The following is a 22121-nucleotide window of genomic DNA, read 5'->3' as shown; positions in this document are numbered from 1 at the left end:
ACTCAGCTCTTTCCTTAGTTGTTCCCAGTGTTATGTGCCCTTCATAACATGGGCAGCTCATAAGACAACTACATGCTTCTGTTTGTATGTCTGCCTACCCACATAACTACCTGCCAACCAAGCATTTATATAGTATGTACTCGGGTACTATTCTGAACAGTTGATAAATATTAACCTAATTTAACTTGTATGACAACCCTACAGAGTAGGAAATGTTATTGTCCCCGTTGTAGTAGTCAGGCTATTTTAGGCCGAGTTGCAATCATAAACAATACTGAAATACTCAGTAACAGTTTACTTCTTGCTCATCCAAAGACTGACACAGTTTAGACACCCCTTTTATTTATAGCTATCTGGAACATAATGATTTTTGAGGTCACTAAAGCAAAGGAAGAAAAGAGTGGAGGAGGCATTTTAGCTCTTAACCTTCTCGGCCTAGAATGTTCTTAACCTTCTCCCGTCTCCTGACAGAGCCTGACTCCAAACCAACTGCAAGGGAGGCTGAGATCCATAAGGGACACTGGATATTCCACGAGTACTGGCTGTCCCAGTGACAGCCATATTTCAGAGAAAAAACTGAGGCGCAGAGATGACTTACCTGCCCAGTCAGAAGCTAGCAAACAACAAGACAGGATTGAACCCAGGCAACCTGGCTCCTGAGTCCATGCCTTTAAGAACCTACCTCTTAGATCACCTGCTACTTAGAGTGATCGGTGCTAAAAGACAGGGAGAACACTGGCCATGTGACATTGATTGAAGGATGCCGCGAAGGGGAAATTTTGACTAGATGTGATTTTCATCTTATGGGCTGATTTCAGAGTACAGCTGTGGTAGAAGATACAACTCCTCTTTATATTATGTGTGTGTTAGCATTTATTGCCTCAGAGAATCCTATCTACCAGCCAGGGGAACCATCTAAAATGTGAGTTCGGCTTTATTTTAACGTTCTTGGTAAGACAAATTCTACCAAGCCCAGCTATCTTTGTTGCGTGATGTCATTATATTGTCAGATCACAGCTGGTGGGTTGGGATCATTTGTCACGGATGGCTGCCGATCGCTTTTCACATAAATGACAGGCCCTTCTCCTACAGGTTCCCCATAATTTAGCATACTCTTCACTCTGTCCATGCGTTCTCAGTTACCCATTTCTTTTCCATAACTTTTTTTCCAAGTAACTGCATTTTTTGTAGCTATTTTATATAGACATTGACAACCCTTAAATTTTTTTCTTAGGTATGGGAAACCTGTGTGGCTCAGACAGTTAAGCGTCTGACTCTTGGTTTCAGCTCAGATCATGATGTCACAGTTCATAGGTTCGAGCCCCATGTCAGGATCTGTGCTGACCTCACAAAGCCTGCTTAAGATTCTCTTTCTCTCCTCTCTCTGCCCCTGCCCGCCTCAAAATAAATAAATAAACATTAAAAAATATTTTTTCTTAGGTTTATAAAGATAACTAAGATTTATCACAAAGAAAATAAACATATTTGTTAAATAAACTATACAGTGAAAAGGAAATGTTTAAAATCAAGGATAATCATAGAATTAAATAACTCTACACGTAAAAATCTTTCAAAAGGATGTTTCACTCCAAAGTCAGGAACACGGCTTTTATTTTGTCTTCTAAATTATTTTGTAGCTTTCATATTGTCTACAGAGTTACTTTAAGAATTAAAAACAATTACAAAACTAAAGGGTATTTATTCTACTTTTTAAAAAAATTTTTTAAAGTTTATTTGAGAGACATAGAGAGAGAGTGGGGAGGGGCAAAAAGAAAGTGAGAGAGAGGGAATCCCAAGCAGGCTCTGTGCTATTAGCAGAGCCTGATGCGTGGCTCGATCTCACAAACCATGAGATCATGACCTGAGCCGAAATCAAGAGTCAGACACTTAACCGACTGAGCCACCCAGGCACCTCTATTCTACTTCTTTTTATTCCATTTCTTGCTTCCTGTGGTAGACATTTCTGTTTTTCCCCACCCTGCACTGATTTCCTCCTCCTCCTCTGGGTACAGAACTCCATGTGACACAGAGAGGATCATGTTTGTCCTGTTCTCAGTCCATGTGGACAGTGAGCTGATTCCCCCTCTGGCTCTGGGTTGGGGATGTGACCCAGGCCTGGCCAGTCAGACCATTGAATCCCCCTGACTACTATAGTTGCTCCCAAATTGTTTGAATTACTGATAACCCCAAGATTTTTTTTAGGAAGCAACCAGGAAGCTCTTTTCCTTTAGACTTACTTTAGACTCTCTCTTTTCCTCTAGACTTGGAGCTTTGAAGTCATAAGCCTTGAGCTGCTGAGGGCAAGCACCTAAAGAGGTTGTGCCCGAGATAATAGTGGAACTGAGAGGTGGCCAGAGCCTGAGTTTCTGTGGCATTGTTTTGGGCCTCTCTATCTGGCCATGCCTAAAGCTGACTCTATCCCTTCCCTCTTAGTTAATCCTTTTTTTTTTTTTTAATTATTTTTTTTGCTTAAGCCCATTTGAGTTAGGTTTCTTTCTTTTTAAGTTTTATCTATCTTATTTTATTATGTTTGAGAGAGAGCACGCACAAGTGGGGGAGGGGCAGAGAGAGAGAGAGAGAGAGAGAGAGAGAGAGAGAGAATCCCAAGCAGGCTCTCTGCTGTCAGTGAAGAGCCTGATGCAGGGCTAGAACCCACGAACCATGAGATCACGACCTAAGCCGAAATCAAGAGTTGGACACTTAACTGACTGTGTCACCCAGGTGCCCTGAGGTAGTTTTCTATTACTTGCAAATGAAAGAGTCCTGATACGTGCTCTGACATGGTATTGCCCCAACTAGCCTCCAGTATTCCAACTTAGCTTTGTCTAGGTTCTGTTACTAAACAACCCTCAAATCTCAGTGCCTTACAATGTCAAATGTTTCTTCTTCCCCCTTTTTTATGTTAGCTGCATATCACTTTTGGCTCAGCTCCATGTCCCTTTTCATTCTGGGACCCAGGCTGAAGGAACAGCCCCCTCCCTCCCTCTCATGACAGAGAGAGAAGGGCAATGGCCCATCTACGCAGTGGCAAACCTTACTTCTGCTCACGTTTCATTGGCCGATACAAGTCCATGGCCAAGCCAAATAGCAGTGCTATAGGGAGGCTGACACCACCCCCGGCAGAGACTGCAAGGCATATGGCAGAGCAGAGATATACAATTCTTTTTTTCCAGGGAGAAGAGTAATAACTGGGACCAATAACACAATGTGCTACATGCTCTCATGAGAGCTTAATGAGGGTGTTTTCTTCCCTACCTTTCAACAGCGGTGGGTTACATCATATCTTCTGATGCCTTTCCTCCTATTTATGAATCTGGCATCATCCTCTTTTTTGTTATAGAGTCGTGACTCAACCAGCCAATCGGAAACAAGGAAATTATTTGCTATCATATTGAGAACAAGAAAAGTTTCACTTTTATTTTGACCAAAAGGAATTGGTCAGATGCATTTGCAAAAAGAAATCACTACACAAGCACAAGGAACAAAAGTGCCCTGCTGCCTATCTGGTCCCATATCTCAGGGGAGAAGGCTCATGAAAGACATCATTAAAGCTGAGACCTTCAATGAAACAAAGATTGTGTTTTAGAAAAGCTTGCTTTGGGTGAAATGTCTTTTCAGCAAATTTCAGCCCGTGGACAAAAAAAAGAAAAAAAAACTACAATACTTTCATGTCGATGAAAGGTATCTTATGATCAAAAGCTGAGGTGAAAACAAAAGTGTCACCGTGCCATTTGAGGACAAGCACCAGCCATTCGTATGATGGTCTGTTTGCAAGAAGGTTAATAATCTGAAGGAAAATGTTCGTGCCTTCTAAATGGCACAGGAAACAGCATGCATGTTGCACTAAGGATCATAATTAAAAGGTGGCACGGCAGTAAATTTGCTGTCGTGTCCTGTTGAAAGGAAAAAAATCTTTTAATTTTATTTTGTCTTATAGATGGGTAACTTCAGAGGCTAGGAGCCTCATGAGGATAATAAATCAACTTTGCTCTTTATATTAGCATTTGTCTTCAAATAGGAAGGAAGGAGAGCTGTTTCCTGAATTCAGGACACGCTGGGATGCGTAAATCCACTATGTGCTTCTTTCTCGCTGGAGGTTTGGCATGTGGGTAGCCCTTTTCTCTGCGGCACACAGTCCTGCTTCCTTCCTTTCTTCCTGTTGTTTCTAGGTGACTCTTTGGTAACAAGCCCAGAGAGGCTGTTCGAGGCAGCACGGGTTCCAGCCTGAGCTCTGCCATTTATTAGTTGGGATATTAGTTTCCCATAGCTGCTTAATAAATGACTACAAAACTGATGGCTCAAAACAACACAGGTGTCGTCTCTTACAGTTCTCGGGGCTAGAAGTGTAAAACCAATTCCTTCCAGAGCCTCTAGAGGAGAATTTGTTTTCTCGCCTTCTCTGGTTTCTGGAGGCTGCCTGTACTCTGGAGGGCCCATGGCCCCTTCTTTGCCTCACTCTGACCTCTGGTGTCCATCATCACAGCTACTCCTGTGGTGTCATCTGCGGCTGCATCCCTGTCACAAAGATCCTTGGGACTATATCATTGGCCCACCTAGATAATCTGGGATAATCTCAAAATCCTTTCCTTCTACAAAGTCCCTTTTGCCATATAAGGGGACGTATCCATTCAAGAGTCTGGGGATTGAATGAGGACATCTTGGGGAAGTGTTATATAGCCTGCCACAGTCGGGCAACCTGGAAATAATCCGTTTGCCAGCCATGCTCCTCTCTCCTGTTACTTGGGGATGACATTGCAGGGTTGCCATGAGGTCTAAGATGGTGTCAGAGAAATTGTCACAAGCAACAGAAATTTAAAGGCTACTTAAGGAAAAGGGTATATACTGAAAGAAAAAAAGATAACTCACAAACGTGAAGGAAAAGGCGAGGACCTGGCCTTAGAAAGCAGGTGTAGTGATCCAGGAATCATAGACCCATGTTTTCTAGACAACAGTGCCGGGAAGAATACTATAGTCTCTGCCGGTCCACTCAAGATTCACATTCTAGGGAAACCGCATCTATTTGGCTAAGCTTGGCTGTCAGGTACACCCCTCGGTTACTGGAGGGTGAGGTGCTGTGACCCACATTCCCCACCCCCCAACACAGGGAGGTGGAGCTGTCAAAGCAAAATCTTGAGGGCTGATAGATACCACAAGAAGGGGCAGGGTCTGTTGAGCAGATGAAAATTAAAGACATCCATTGCAGAGGGCTCATAGGAGGTCTCCAAAGAATGATCGCTTTTATTGTGTCCTTAATCTGAGGAGAATGGCAGTCACTACTTTAGTAGTATGAAATGTGGAGGGCAGAATAACCAAGCAAGAGAAAGACCAAATATCTGCTCCGCCACTGATAAATCCTGACATTAAAGAAAGTTCTCTGTTTTCTTATCTATAATAATAGGCATTCATTCAAAAACACCTACTGAATGCCTACTCTTTTCCAGGTACTTTTCTTGGTACCGTAGAGTGGAGAACAAGAGAAAGTCTTGGCCCCCATAGGGTTTACATTTTAGTATAAAGACAATCAATAACTAAGCTAACAGATAAGCATATTGCATAATGCAAAGAAGACCCAAGTGCTCTGAGGAAAAATGAAGCAGCGTAAGTGGATAGAGCATCCCAGGGCTGGGGTGAGAGCTGCCGGTGTTTAGAGAAGCCAGGGAAGGTGCACTTCTTTAAACAGGAAACATTTGCACAGGGGTCTGTAAGCCAACCTTACAAAGATCAGAAGGAGGAGTGTTCCAGGTGGAGAGAACAGCCACTCTGAAGGCCCTTGAGATAGGGAACAGACATGGCTAGTGAGACGAGGAGATGAGGGAGGCCAAAGCCGGGTAGACAGTGAAGCCAGAACAGTGGGCTAGGCTGTGCCCAGCTTGGGTGGGCCTTTGGGTACCATGGTAAAGATTAACTTTTTTCCTCTGAGTGTGATAGAAAACTATTGGAGGGTTTTTAGGAGAAGATCGAGGGAATCTGATTTATCTTTTACAAAAGATCACTATGGGGACACTTGGGTTGTTCATTTGGGGTTAAGGTCCGACTCTTGATTTCTGCTCAGGTCATGATCTCATGGTTTGTGAGATCCAGCCCAGGTCCAGCTCTGTGCTGACAGCGTGGAGCCTGCTTGGGATTCTCTCTCTCTCTCTCTCTCTCTCTCTCTCTCTCTCTCTGCCCCTCCCTCCCAAAATAAATAAATAAATACACATTTAAAAATAAATAAATAAGATTACTCTGGTGGCTAGCAGGGAAGTTGACTTTAGTCACCTTTAACAATGCAAGTGGTCAGTGGGGAGGCTACTGTAGGCAGGAGATAATGACAACTCAGAGTTCAGGAGGCAAGAAGAGGCTGTATTTGGGATATTTTGATGTTGGAACCAAGACTTGTTGATGGATTGAATGTGTGGTGAGAGAGAAGTCAAACATGGCTTGGAGATTTCAGGCCTGAGCAACTGGCTGAATGAGGAGCCAGTTACTGAAATGGAGTGGCAGAAATTAGAGTTCTGTTTTGAAAATTTAACGGCTTTATGGATAAATCCCAAGTTTTGGGGAGTAAAAATATGAAGCTTTCTTTTTATTTTTTTCCCCAGTAACTGACCCACTGTATCACGGTGGGTCTCCCTTCTGTCTGGGAGGCAGCCATTTAAATAACTTTTTGGCCGAATTCCCTAACTTCCTGGTCACTCTCTGTTTTTAGATGGTCTCATTTCACTGTTTGAATTCATCCTGTTTAGTTTTAAATCTTTAGTTCTCAGTCTCATCCTGGATGTAAACCTCATCTTCTCCCCTTTCCCTAGCTCCAGCCATGCTGTCAATGACTCGGGGTTCCCTGAACTTGGAAGGTGGACACATTGCCTCTCTATTTTCATTAGCCTCTAACTGAAATTTAGCCTCACTTTTAATTATGAGCATGGGCAACGAGCTTCAGAAGAGTCCATGGTACCTGTGTCTTGGTCACTAATAGTGATCAGATTTTTTCACATCCCGATACAGTAGTTGCAATGGTCTTGAAATATCGTTTACACATGTCACTTCTTCTAAATTACAGCAGTTAATTGACATGTCATTAGCTCTTCCTATTTACTGCATACTCTAGAAACACATATGTTACTATGTCACCTCCTGGTTTTGTTTTGTTCTTTATTTATTTTGAGAGAGAGAGAGCACATGCACACACATAAGCAGGGAAGGGGCTGAGAGAGAGAATCCCAAGCAGGCTCCATGCCATCAGTGCAGAGCCCATTAGGGGCTGGAACTCAGGAACTGCAAGATCATGACCTGAGCCAAAATCAAGAGTTGGACACTTAACTGACTGAGCCACCCAGGCGACCCACCACCTGTTTTTGGTCTTTTTTTTTTTAGTATTTTGAAAACTGTATTCCAGTATAATTGGTTTGCTTTGCTTTCATATTTTAAAAAAGTATTATTGGGGGGGGGGGGCGATGTGCCTGGATGGCTCAGTAACTTGAGTGTCTGACTCTTGGTTTCAGCTCAGGTCATGATCCCAGGGTCGTTGGAGTGAGCCCTATGTCAGAGTTTGGAGCCTGCTTGAGATTCTTGCACCTCCCTCTGCCTGCCCCCTCGCCCCCGCCACTTGTGTACTCTCTCCCTCTCTCTCTCTCAAATTAAAAAAAATATATAGGGGCACCTGGGTGGCTCAGTCGGTTAAGCGCCCGACTTCAGCTCAGGTCACGATCTCGCGGTCCGTGAGTTCGAGCCCCGCGTCATGCTCTGGGCTGATGGCTCAGAGCCTGGAGCCTGCTTCCGATTCTGTGTCTTCCTCTCTCTCTGCCCCTCCCCTGTTCATGCTCTGTCTCTCTCTGTCCCAAAAATAAATAAACGTTAAAAAAAAATTTTTTTTTTAAATATATATTATTTAGAAAAGAAATCCAAACTGCCAGTGTAAAAAGGGATCCATGACACAAACCAAGTTAAGATCCCCTGCCAGAGATTTGGAAGCCGTGAAGAGGGAGGTGGTCTGCTCTTCTGATACACCCACCCTTGCTCAGGCTCACTCTCTGGAGGGGGAAAAGGGAGATTGGGAAGGAGGCAGGTCTCCCTCAGGTTTTCGTTGAGTCACGTTAAAGAAAACATGTAATCCATTACAAAGAGACTAAACAACACGGCAACCTGGACCCGTTTATCAAAACGCATCAAGTATCACAACCCTGACTTTCAACACGGTTATACTTTACAGGGTGGGCACCTGGCCTTGTCTCATTCTTAGGTGAGCTCTGTTGGCTAGACCCATATGCGACGTCCAGTGATGGGGCTGGTAAGATGGGAGTCGATTCTGTGTTTAACTTAGGAGAGTGATTCAGCTTGATGCCAGGATAATACCTGCTTGTCGGTCTCTCAGGGTGATTAGTGAGGGGGCAGAAGCCAGATCACATCCTAGTAACCATGGTTTCTGAATTCACTTTAAGGCCGCTAGAGAGTAATGCAGCTGGCTCTACCCTACTGATTTTCAGAGTTGTTCCTGACATCACAGAAAATCCTATGAGTTCCATCCTAATGGCTGGTCACCATATATCTGGGTGCGTCATTCCAGATAACCTTTGTTGTACTTCTTCCAAATATTTGAAATTTATTACTCAAGACTGATGATGCCTCTAACACAGAATGTTTGGGAAACCAGTTAAGGCCGGGCAGGGACTGGATAATCTCTTTTGCTGGATAGGATGGGTAGTTGTTATTAAATACTTAGACCCTAGAAAGGCTTTATAAATGATGATTGATTTAGGGCCTGTGTCATTTTGTAAGTGGCTTGGCATCAGGGTTGTGCTTTCGTGTTCCAAGAAAACAACTTAACTAATGAAAAGTGGATAGAATTTGGATTCCAAGATTCAAGTTTCAATATAAAGCAAGCTTTTCTGCTTTCTGCTTTATTTTGTTTAAGTGCCACTTTGGGATGGTCCCTCTTGTTTTAGAACTGGATGTAGAAATTAACAAAGATGAACTTTCCAGAGTCCCTTGTATATTTTGAAATCGTGCTGCATCTCTTTTAGGTCCTGCAAATCTTTTACTTAGCACCCAAAAAGGGGGAAAGAATTGTGTGTGTGTTTATGCATACACACAGAATCAGAAAAATAAATGCTTGTTCTTTCTCAGAATTATAGCATCGATTCCTATGTTCAAATATATTTGATTCACATTTAAGAAAAAAGGAAAAAGACATGACAAATGAGCATTACCAGTAAGACAAGTCTTGGAAACATACTCAGTGGTACTGTTTTGCCCGTTGAAACATGCAAACCTGTCTGCTCTGGGTTATGTCCCATGTAAGCCCTTGAGGAGGGAGCCTGCCCGCCTTCTCCTGTGGTTGACATGGCACCTCCTCCCCCTTCCCAGTTCCCCAGTGATGAGAAGCTGCCTCTACTCGATCTCTATTTTTATTTGACCTGAAGCCAGTTGCACTGATTCCAAAAGAGAGAAAAGGGCCTGACATGGCTTCTATCCCTTCACGCTGGCCTGCTGAAATGATTGATAATTCCCAGGGACTACACTCAGAAGATTAAGTCCTTTTCATTTGGCTCTCTCATACTTATTCTTGGTTTGGGAACTAGACAGCACCCCATTATTTAGCCATGAAAGCAAGGATGTCACTAAAGGTGGCCTCATATTACTGCTTAAAGGCCTATTAGAAATCTCATTTTGCTTTTTGGAGATTCATTGTCATGCAAAGCGGTTCGAGGTTTCATTACTGGTGAAAGCCCTTTGTTGGGCTGGCCCAGCCTGTTGTCCCCAGATTTGCAGGTCTCCTTTCCTACTGCTATTCCAAAGCAGGAATACTGTTACTTTGAGGATTTCATGACATCAGTAGAGAAAAACATACTTAAGGCAGGGAAATTGCAGCCGAGCAGAAAGGCGCCATCAAATCTCCCCTCCGATACAAGTGACAAACTCCACTTTGTTCTGCTGTCCTGACATCGGATTTCCCTGTGGAGCGTCAGACAAATGAATACCTGCCAAGTTATTACTGTAAGAATTAATGAAGAGGGCATCTTCTATGATTACGGCTTTTTTCTCCCTCCCCAGTTTTTTCTTCTAGGCAAATGACCTTGTTTTCTTCTATTAAACACGCACAGCTGCGAGACCCTGAATTCCACATCAGTGACCTTCTGAGCTGTCTTCTCTTCCCCTTTTAGGCCACTCCCTGTGCTTCCTGGGCCAAAAGATTCTCAGCAGGAAATGGTCTGTGACCTTGAATGAGTCACTTCACACCTCTGTGCCTCAGTTTCTTTGTTCTAAAAGAAGGATAACCACAGCTAATATTACTTTTATTTATTATCCTTACTAAGATTGTGAGGATTTAATGAAATAATGTATGGAAAGTGCTTAGGACACTGTGCCAGGCAGAGAGCTCCTTCCACAAACATTTATCAACTACCCACTAGAAATGTCAGTTCTCCCTGGCTTTGACTTCTCTGGTTCTGGAATAATTCCTAAGTGCTGGGACTGCCAAGAGGCGCAGACACGGGCCTGGTCTCTGCCCTCCTGGAGCCTGCAGTCCGGCTGAGGATTAGGGCATTAATTAGATAACCACACAGATTTCTATCTCTGAATTAGGCCAAGGACTAGGAAGGAAAATTACACAGAGCTCCACTGGGTCCTAACCTAAACAAAAACCACTTTCCATAACACTGGAATGGAGATCAGAAGAAAGAGTTAAGAGTGAACCAGGAGGAGTGTCAGCCCTCTCACCCCCAACCTTAGATTTTGAGCAAGTTAGGAAAAGGTACTCCTACCCCAGGGCAGATGTGACCCCAGGCCATGAGCATGGCTTAGCGGGCAGAGCATGGGCTGGGTTTCAGTGCCCTCTGGCCCATCTGCTGGGTGTCCTTAAGCAGCAACCTGCACAGCTATACGGCTGCAGATAGGAGGATATTGGAGGCAGAGGAAAGGCAGGGTCTGCAAAGACCATGGGTAGAAGGGCACTTTTGAAGAGATGAAAAGGGCCACCATGGCTGGAGCACAAGGAGCCAGGCTGATAGGAAGGAAGTCCAGAAAGCTCTCAGTAAATATCAGCTAGTATTAATGCATGATAATATTAGTCTCATAAATCCATTGCCAACACACCAAGGTCTCCTTAGAAACCCCAAGGTCTCTCTAGAAGCCATTGATTTTTAACTAGTGAAGGAGAATTGCTTCAGGGATGTGATTTGTTGGTGTCACACAACTGAGACTTAAAGAATAAGGACAGTGGATGAGTAGAGACATTTGATGTGGAAAGCAGGGAGCCGATGTGTCTCCGGTGGCAAGCCTCCAGCAAAATATGAATGCTCCATTGCAGCCCAGAAAGCCAGATATTAGGTAAGAAGTGAAAAACAAAAACAGAACCAAAAAAAATAAAAAATAAAAAAAGCCACCACATCATGCAAGTGAAACTGGAAACAGGACGTTAGGGAAAGGTTTCTGTCATTTTGAGGGTGTAATTATCTCTCCAAAGAAGTAGAAGACTGTCCTTGACTTGGTCTCTTCGAAAGGACCTGCCCAGCCCAAGACCCAGAACCTGGCAACAACACTGTGCTCCCTAGAAATGGTCTTAATAACCCCACGGTTCTTCCTGGCTTTGATTTCTTCGATTCTGGAATAATTCAAAAGCACACATGTTCATTCAAACAAATACACTGTATGAAGGGTGGGTTGTTGTTGTTGTTTTTAAGTCAGAGTTTAGGGGGAAATAAAACCACACATCCTGGAGAATCACGCATTATTGCCACTTAGCTTTGCATTCTGTGCCAAGCTGGGCATCTGCGAGTGTTTGCTCAGTTGAGGTCTGGTGTTAGCAGAGCATTGTGAGGGCAGCCCGGGCTTTGGGATCAGATGGGTTTGGGCTCAGATCCCTACTAGGCCACCTACAAGCTGTATGACCTTGGGTAGCTTAGTCAACCTCTCTACACAATGGGAGTTAATATAAATTCAAATGATGGTTATTAGGGAGAGCTCTGAGGCCAGGGCATTTAAGAACCCCTTACTTGCAAAGTCATTTCCAGGGTTCTTGCATTGAGATCAGCCTCTATGACCCACATACTTCCAGAAGTTCATTTGTTTGTACTATATCTAAAAAGACTTAACTTGGCTTTTCAGCGGTAGCTGTGCTTTAGAGAAACATAAGGAACCAGAATTAAGTCATACTCATAAGATCTTGTCAGGAGTTAGTATCTCTATGAAACTTTTAGGGAAAAGAAAAGAGCATTTAGCCATGATTTTTAAATGTAGTATCTGTGATCAAAAATCCCATCACTATCTGCACAATCCAAAAAGAGCAAACAGTATCAACTGACCCAGCACTTGACATATTTTATTGCCTATTAAGATGTAGTAGCAGAACTTAACTTAAAAATATGCTTGGGGTGCCTGGGTGGCTCAGTTGGTTGAGCGTCCGACTTCAGCTCAGGTCATGATCTCACAGTCCGTGAGTTCGAGCCCCGCGTCGGACACTGTGCTGACAGCTCAGAGCCTGGAGCCTGCTTCGGATTCTGTCTCCCTCTCTCTCTGCCCCTCCTCCACTCATGCTTGCTCTCTCTCTCTCTCTCTCTCTCTCAAAAAGTAAATAAAAATTTTTAAAAATGTTTTAAATAAATAAAACATTCTTTAAAAAAATATGCTTGAATTTAAGCCACATTAAATTGTAATGTGCACATAATTTATCAGAGATAAATGCCAATATTTTGTTTTCATTTCCCTTCCATAGGAAGTTGGAAAAAGAGCCCTTTATTAAGTGTCAGTCATAAGGCAGTATTTAAAAGTTGCCCTTGCTGTGTCTCTTGTTTTATGTCTACACAGCTTTATGTATGTGGCACCTTTAGGAGTAACATGCAGCTTTAGCAACCTGAGCCTTTCAAAGCAGAGCAGGTTAATAGTGATTTAAGATTTTGCTGGTTAAAAGCAAAACAAAACAAAATCCATCTTCGATTTTAAAAACAAAACACGCTAACCCAGCTTAAACTTTTCTATCAAAAATGGCATTGTTGCTTTCTAAGAATGGAAATGGATGAGGCACTTAATCAGAGAGGCCATTATGTTGTCAAAGGCCTTGCTGAGATTGAAGGATGGATTCTCAGGGGCATATGACCATTTTATTGCTTTTCAGCCCACGCCCGGCAATGCCACTCTCCCTCCTGCTGACAGAAGGAGAGGCAGCACTGATCATTCAGTCCTTCTGGAGAGCCTATCTGGTAAGAGTCTTGTGCAATTATGGCGTTTGGCCTGGTGGGGAATTTTTGTGATGCAGAGTGCCCATGGGAAAACTGTTAGATGAATTTGAAACAGAGGGTATTATAGCTAACATCCAAACCTCAGAAATAGGATTCTCTGTAAAATACATCTCAAAGAGTGGTTTAGTATTTTTACCAAAGCTTCTTTTGCAATTATCATGAAAAGTCCTCGACAGCCTTTTAATGTTGGATCGACTAGCCTGTATTACCTAAAAAATAATATTATTTACATACAGAGAGCAATACATGTTCGTTTTAGAAAAAGAAAATTCAGATAATTCAATTAGAGCAAAAAAAAAATAGTTGAATTGCTGAAACTATTACCCCAAAATAATCATTGTTGGCATTTTGCTGTAAAACTTTCCAAACCTTAAAAATCTTGATGGGTGAAACAGGTAAAGGGGACTAAGAGTACACTTATCTTGATGAGCACTGAGTCATGTATGGAACTGTCATGTCACTATATTGTACACCTGAAACTAATATAACACTGTTATGATAACTAAACGGTACTTAAAATTTTTTTAAATTTTTTTCAACATGTATTCATTTTTGAGAGACAGAGAGAGACAGAGTATGAGCAGGGAAGGGGCAGAGAGAGAGGGAGACACAGAATCAGAAGCAGGCTCCAGGCTCTGAGCTGTCAGCACAGAACCCAACCCAGGGCTCGAACTCACGAACTGCGAGATCATGACCTGAGCCGAAGTCGGACACTCAACCGACTGAGCCACCCAGCCGCCCCTTAAAAGTTTTTTAAATAAATAAATGAAAAATATAAAATTTGAAAAATCTTAGAAGACAGAATAACATATAGACACTTATCATATGCTAGAAGTAACCTTTTCTTTTGAGACTTGTCTTTTGTAGCCATTTTCCTATTGGTTATCTCCAGTTTATCATTATTATAATAAATGCTGTCATACATATCTTTGTGCAGCCATCTTTGCACAATTGTCTGGTTGTTTATGTAGGACAAATTCTAGAAGTGGAATTTCTGGGTCAAAAGGTAAGTTCTTTTCTAAAGCTCCTGATCCATATTGTCATGTGGCCCTTCCGGAGGATGTACTTTGAAAAATTCTTACCAAATATACATATGAGAGTGGCCTGTGTATCTTGTGCTAAAAAGTATACATTCTCCCCAATTTTTTGGCCACACATCAATGTTAAGAAGCTTCCAATAAACATAAGCTCCTATTCTAGGTAAAAGCGTGTCTCTACCCAAGTCTGAGTGTTAAACATCAATGGAACTAGTTTAGATTTGATTTCAGAGGTGGTAAACATTGCCACAGAGAAAGGTCTCAGTGGACTTACACGGAGGCCAAACATCTCCATGTTGACGCTCTCCTCAGAGCTGCTGTAGGAGAAGTAGCCTGAGGTGAACATGCTGGCAAATGGTTGTCCAGGAAGAAATTAGATGAATTCTAATGAGATACAATTAATAAATCAATAAGCAAAATATTTGTTAAATGTTAAATGGGACTGTTCTTTATTATAAGCAGCTTACTGTTTCAGGCAATATTGTCCAGTGAACACAGGGCTCAAAGTCAAGTGTGAAGGTTAAATAATAGATTTGCACATTATAAGGAGCAAACTTGTTCCCAAAGAGTTAAAAGCCAGTAATAAAACCCTTTGTGATATGTCACGATTTAGATATAATTTTTAACTACGTAGGTTTTCAGCATTTCCTACATATTTTATAGATATGGTCTTTGTCCTTCTGTAATTGACCATCAGCAGGTTAGTTTAAGTCCAGTGATGTCCAACCAAGGTGAAAGATTCCTGGCTTCCACATGCTTTTTGAGTTCCACCTTTGCCGTCAGTATATTTCATTTGTGAGACTTGAACTTGTTACACTAGCATTAGCAGTTTTACTTTTCCATTTTCTGATCCTTTTAATGAGACAGTAAGAGCCAAATGCAATAAAATAGTGATTTGCAGATTTTGTTTCTTTAAAACAGCAAAGCCCTTTCTTCAAATCATACTCAGAAGCCTGAATTGTAATCACTATGTTAACAGTAAAAGGGGATGTTCTGTCCCTGATTCTCCCATGCAGTAATAAGACTTTCACACACAGGGGGCCTATGTTATGGACACAGCATGAGAAACATAGAGATCTTCCTCTACTTATCATGGAGTTACATCCTGATAAACCTAGTGTAAGTTGAAAATGCATTTAATATACTTAACCCACTGGACATCATAGCTTAGCTTAGCTTAGCCTAACCTATAAATGTTCTCAGAACACTTACATTAGCCAACAGTTGGGCAAAATCATCCCCCAAAAAACCCATTTTATAATAAATTGTTGAATATATCATGTAACTTATTGAATACTGTACCGAAAATGAAAAATAGAATAGTTGTTTGGGTGCAGAATTATCCTCAGTGTATTGGTTATTGACCCTGGTGATCACATGACTGACAGGGAGCTGTGGTTTGCTGCCTCATGAGAATATTGTATAGCATATCACTCACCCGGGAAATGATCAAAATTCAAAATTCGAAGTACAGTTTCTACTGAAGGCATATGGCTTTCATGCCATCATAAAGTGTAATCGTAAGTTGGAGACTGTCTGTAGTCCTTAAGACAGCTGAATTCAGCTTATCACACCAACGAACACTGCCATATAAAAAGATGTCAAAGTGGCCCAAAATTTAACCGTGGCTATAGTACCATCATCACACTAGTGATATAGTACCTCACAGTACTATAGATGTTTACAGGTCAGTTTATACTGTGTGAGAGTTCAGGTTGTTCAAACCCAAACATCTCCTGTGCTAAAAATATATTACTAAAGGTCACCAAGTGAGGGGGGAAGATCCTAAGTTGTTGCCAGAAGGAAAAGAGGTCTGATATATGGGATGACCTTGGAAGCTTCCACAAAAAAGGAAGGACTTGGTCTCAGCCTTAAAAGAAAGATGGAACACTGGATTGTCTGCTGGGACCAAGATGATATCCCAAGGGGAGGAAATTGTGTGTGTGTGTGTGTGTGTGTGTGTGTGTGTGTGTGTGTGTGTGTAAAATACCAATTTTATTAAAACATACTGTATATTTTTATGGGGCGCTTGCGTGGCTCAGTCATTTAAGCATCTACCTTCAGCTCAGGTCATGATCTTGTGGTTTGTGAGTTCAAGCCCTGTGTAGGGCTCTGGGCTGACAGCTCAGAGCCTGAAGCCTGCTTCAGATTCTGTGTCCCCCTCTCTCTCACTGCTCTTCCCCTGTTCTCTCAAAACTGAATAATCATTAAAAAATTTTTAAAAATGTACTGTATATTTTTGACAACTACACACACACACACACACACACACACACACACACACACAAAGGATAGGAAAATATCTAAAGGGAAACAGAGCAATCTGACAGCAGTGGATAACTTGGAGTAGCTGGGAAAAATTTGAGAGACCATAGCCTTATATACACACTGAACAGTTTTTACAAACAGGCTATAGTATAATTTTCATTAATTTCAAATTTATTTAAACCATGTTTTCATGTCAATGGATGCAGAACACAAAATCCAATGATTTTGTTATTTATAATTAATAAATTAACCATTAATTTATAATTAATAAACATGATTATATTACATTATGATAAAAACAATAACTTCATAAAGGGTGGTCACAAAACTCCACAGCTAACATATTTAGGGAGAAAGGACTGGGTGTTTTCCCCCTAAAATTAGGAACAAGACAAAGATATCCTCTCTACTTTAGTTCAACATAGCGCTAAGGAAATTAGGCAAGAAAAGAAAGAAAAGGCATCGGATTGGAAAGGAGGAAGTAAAACTATCTCTATTCTCTGTACAGACATGATCTTCCATACAGAAATTCCTAACTAATTCACACACACACACACACACACACACACACACACACACAAAAGAACTAATAAACAAGTCCAGCAAGGTTGCAGGATACTAAATCAATATACAAAAATCAAGTGTATTTGTACATACTTACCAATGAACAAACTGAAAATGAAATTAACAGAACAATCCCATTTGTAATAGCATCAAAAAGAATAAAATACTTAGGAATAAATTTAACAAAAGCACTGCAAGACTTATGCTGGAAACTGCAAAGAAATTTAAAAAGACCCAAACAAAAGAAAATACAGCCTGTGTCCATTGATTGGAGGACCTGATGTTGTAAAGATGGTGGTACAATTTGATCTGCAGGTTCAATGCAATCTCTATCAAAATCCCAACTGCCTTTTTTTTTTTTAACAGAAATTAACAAGCAGATCCTAAGTTTCATATGAAAATATAAGAGACCCCAAATAGCCAAAACAGTCTTGAAAAAGAACAAAGTTGGAGGACTCACACTTCTCTATTGGAAAACTTACTATATATCGCTTCTCGGCCTTTTGGCTAAGATCAAGTGTGGAAAACTTACTATAAAGCTACAGTAACCAAATGCTAGTGGCATAAGGACAGGCATAGATCAATAGAATAGAATTGAGAGTCTAGAAATAACCCTTAAATTTATGGTCAATTGATTTTTAACAAGAGTGCCAAGACCATTCAATGGGGGAAAGAATAGTCTTTTCAACAAATAGTGATGGAACGCCTGAATATCCACATGCAAAAAATCAAGTTAGACTCCCACCTCGTACAATATACAAAAATTAATCCAAAATTAATCAGACCTAAATTAAAATGCAAAAACGGTAAAACTCTGAAAACATAGGTGTAAATTTTCATGACTTTGGATTAAACAACAGTTTACGTAACAAAAAGCACAAGCAACAAGAGAAGAAAAGCACATCAGACTTCATCAAAATGGAAAACTTTTGGCTCCTAAGAACACCATCAAGTGAATAAAAAAGTCAATTCACAGAATGGGAGAAAATATTTGCAAATCTTGTATCAAATAAGGGCTCAATATCTCGAATATATAAAGAATTCTCACAACCCGACAAATAACACAATTACAAAACTGGCAAAGGATTCAAATACACACTGCTTCAAAGACTATATGCAAACCCATGAAAAGATGTAGGAAATGTAAAGCAAAACCACAGTGAGATACCACCTCACACCCACCAGTATGCTAGGATCCAAAAGACAACAAATGTTGGTGAGAGTGTAGAGATCTTGGAAGGGCTCACACAGTGCTGGTGAGAATGGAAGATGGTGCTGCCACTTTGGAAAGCAGTTTGGCAGTTCCTCAAAAATCTAAAAATTGAGCCACCACTCCATGACTCTGGATTCCCACTCCTAGGTATATATTTAAGGTAACCGAAAGCATCTGTCCAAACACTTGTACATGAAGGTTCACAGAAGCATTATTCACAGTAGCCGAAATTGGAAAATAATCCAAATGTCCACCAACTGATGAATGGATACATAAAATGTGGTACATCCATGTAATGGAGTGTTACTCAGCCATCAAAAGGAGTGAAGTACCGTTACTTGCTACAAAATGGGTGAACCTTGAAAGCTTTATGCTAAGCAAAAGGAGCCAGACACAATAGGCCACATAGTCCATTTAAGTAAAATATCCGGAATAGGTAAACCCCTACACAGAAACCAGATTAGGGGCACCTGGGTGGTTCAGTCTGTTAAGCGTCCCATTTGGCTCAGGCCATGATCTTGCAGTCCATGAGTTCAAGCCCCGTGTCAGGCTCTGTGTTGACAGCTCAGAGCCTGGAGCCTGCTTCGGATTCTGTGTCTCCCTCTCTCTCAGCCCCTCCCTTGCTCTCTCTCTCTCTCTCTCTCTCTCTCTCTCTCTTTCTCTCAAAAATAAATAATAAAGATTAAGAAAAAAATTTTAAAAAGACACCAGATTAGTGGTGGTCAGGGACTGGAGGAAGAGAAGCATTGGGAGTGACTGCTAATGGCATTGTTTTGGGTGATAGAATGTTCTGGAATTAGTGGGGATGGTTGTACAGCTTTGTGAATAAAAAGCACTGAATTGTAAACTTTAGAAGGGTGAATTTTATGTTATGTGAATTCTATATAAGGAAACAAATGAGGGGAGCCTAGGTGATTCAGTCGGTTAAGCATCTACCTCTTGGTTTCAGCTGAGGTCATGGTCTCATGGTTCATGGATTTGAGCCCCATATCTGGCTCTGTGCTGACAGTCTGGAGCCTGCTTGAGATTCTCTCTCCCTGTCTTTCTGACCCTGCCCTGCTCACTCTCTCTCTCTCTCAAAACAAATAAATAAACTTAAAAAAATAATAAACACATGAATATTATGGGGAAAAATACAAAGCAAGGCACTTTATTCCTTTTAACCATGTGTTCTTCTGACACAGGTTCTTGATTTGGGGCCTGGATTTGTGAATAACAGTGAGGTATCCTATGACCAGAAAAAGGGATTTTCAGGAATTCGTGAAGTGTTACCTCATAGCTGGCAATTGTACAAACTCTCTTTCCTTACACACTCGCATGTAGTTTCACTGCACTTACCATGAAGGTTTTGCAATTAATGAAAACCTTTACTTGTACTTTCTTAAACACCATGAAGGAAAAATATAGTCTCCCACAAAATTTTTTCATATGCTAAAATATACATAACATGAAATTTACCATTTTGGGGTGCCTGGGTGACTTGAGTTGGTTAACTGTTCCTACTCTTGATTTTGGCTCAAGTCATGATCCCAGGGTCATGAGATTGAGCCCTGCATCAGGCTCCCCACTCAGCGTGGAGCCTGCTTAAGATTCTCTCTCTCTTTTTCTCTCTCTTTCCTTCTGCCCCTATCCCCCACTCATGCTCACTCTCTCTCTAAAAACAAACAAATAAATTTTTTAAAACTATAAAAAAGAAATTTACCATTTTAACCATTTTTAGTTGTAGAGTTCAGTGACATTAAGCACATTCACATTGTTGTACAGCCGTTACCACCATCCATCTCCAGAACTTTTTTCATCATTCTAAACTGAAACTCTGTGCCCACTAAACAATAACTCCTCCCTATTCCCTCCTTCCCCCAGCCCCTGACAACCACCCTCCTACTTTCTGTCTCTAGGATTTGACTACCTAGATAACTCATATAAGTAGAATCATATAGTCTTTGTCATGACTGGCTTATTCCACTTCGCATAATGTCCTTAATATTCATCTATATTGTAGCATGTGTCAGAACTTCCTTCCTTTTTTTATTAAAAAATTTTTTAGTGTTTATTTATTTTAGAGAGAGCATGAGCAAGGGAGGGGTAGAGAGAGAGGGAGACATAAAATCCAAAGCAGACTCCAGGCTCCAAGCTGTCAGCACAGAGCAGGACGCAGGGCTCGAACTCATAAACTGAGAAATCATGACCTGAGCCGAAGTCGACGCTTAACTAACTGACTGAGCCACCCACACGCCCCAGAACTTCCTTCCTTTTTAAGATTGAATAATATTCTTGGCAGGAAGTTTTAAAATCCAGAAATCTGACATCCTCACTTATCATAAAACTAGCTGGACATATCATAAAAATATATTTTAACCAACCACATTAAAAGAAATGTCACATGGTATGAAAAGCTATGTGTACTGAGCTATTCTTGGTAGCTGTGACTTTATAATTAGCCATATAAATAGATTCCTGGTAGTTATTACTAGATATTAAACACATCTGTAAAAGGAGACATGCTCTTATTCCTTCTTTCAGAACACTAGAGTAATGGTTAGTCTAGATTGTTTCAACGTGCAAACTGAATTTTTTAAATCCATTTGGATACTGTGAATGAAATCTGGTCCTCTGGACACTCTCCTTTCTTTCTTTTTTTTTTTTTAATTTTTTTTTTTAATGTTTTATTTATTTTTGAGACAGAGAGAGACAGAGCATGAACGGGGGAGGGGCAGAGAGAGAGGGAGACACGAATCAGAAGTAGGCTCCAGGCTCTGAGCCATCAGCCCAGAGCCTGACGCGGGGCTCGAACTCATGGACCGCGAGATCGTGACCTGAGCTGAAGTCGGCCGCTTAACCGACTGAGCCACCCAGGCGCCCCTGGACACTCTCCTTTCTGAAGTGTGATTGGTCATAAGCTGCCACATCAATGGTTCTTCTGCTTATGAAATACTAGATAGAATAGGTAACAATTAATAGAGAAAACTCTGCTCTCCTGTGAAGTTCAGATGAAGTTCTGATGGGCCATAAGGATTGAAATTTCCTTAATGATTTAGGACAGAGAGACCAGATAAAACCATTGAATATTGGTTCTGTCTAAATAAGCTCCAGGTGTTTTATGCCTTCTGCCCATTTGTTTATTTTATTTTGTCTAACTCCGCCTAGACTCCAGTGTGGCACACAGTCTTCCCTCTTCCCAGGATCAACTTCCCCTCTAGGCACTGTAACAACTGACAATCACAAAGGCTACTAATCATTACCATTTTTGTTCATTTGATGAACAATACAGAGCAAGGTTGCTCCAGCAGCGCCTTTGTGGCTTTGCAGGAAAAAAAAAAAATTGGAGATCCTGATCTCCACCTGCAGAGAACAATGAGAATCTGTGCATTTATACTTTTGTCTGTTGTGCAATGACCTGGGGTGGATGAGGTGCCCCCATGAAGAAATAGCTTGCTGTAAACGAAGAGCGCATGTTTAAAGTCGGACACTCCCCCGCCCCCTCACTGCACAGGTGGGTCTGTGTCGGCTTGGACACTAGAATATTGTATCCCTCTGGCTACAGGGATTAGTTCCTGATGGGCAAGACCTAAATCAGGCCACTCACACCTAGTGAAACTCCATTCTGGGAGTCTTACAGTTGTTCACACAGTGCAGCAGCTTGCTTTGCATGGGGGTCTCTGGGAGGCCCAGCTGTCCGCAAACATCTTGCCACTGTGTGAAGAACCCGATGGAGAAGTGACTGCAGAGGCGAGAGAGATGAGAGACAGGAGGGAGCTGAGCCTTTAAGGCTGTGGAACATCTGGATTCAGCTGTACAAATGAGTCTCTTCCAGAGGGGTTTCTGTCA

At 41.5% G+C, this 22121-nt stretch overlaps 1 protein-coding gene across 5 annotated transcripts in view; it reads left to right on the top strand.

Annotated features, from left to right (window-relative positions):
- The window catches only part of IQCK (IQ motif containing K), a 123675-nt gene that overhangs the window by 40804 nt on the left and 60750 nt on the right, over positions 1-22121 (top strand). For 4 of the 5 annotated variants that reach the window (XM_060648654.3, XM_060648657.3, XM_060648655.3 and 1 more), the window contains one exon: positions 13088-13172. The exons of the other annotated variant lie outside the window; for it this stretch is intronic. In XM_060648654.3, coding sequence (XP_060504637.3) covers positions 13088-13172 — 85 coding nt within the window. The remainder of the gene's footprint in view (positions 1-13087; positions 13173-22121) is intronic. 5 annotated transcript variants of the gene reach the window in all.

This window comes from Panthera onca, chromosome E3, assembly GCF_046562875.1.
Source record: "Panthera onca isolate mPanOnc1 chromosome E3, mPanOnc1 haplotype 2, whole genome shotgun sequence".
NCBI lineage: Eukaryota > Metazoa > Chordata > Mammalia > Carnivora > Felidae > Panthera > Panthera onca.
Note: the sequence above shows the minus strand (reverse complement) of the source record. Positions and strands in the feature narration are given on the sequence as shown.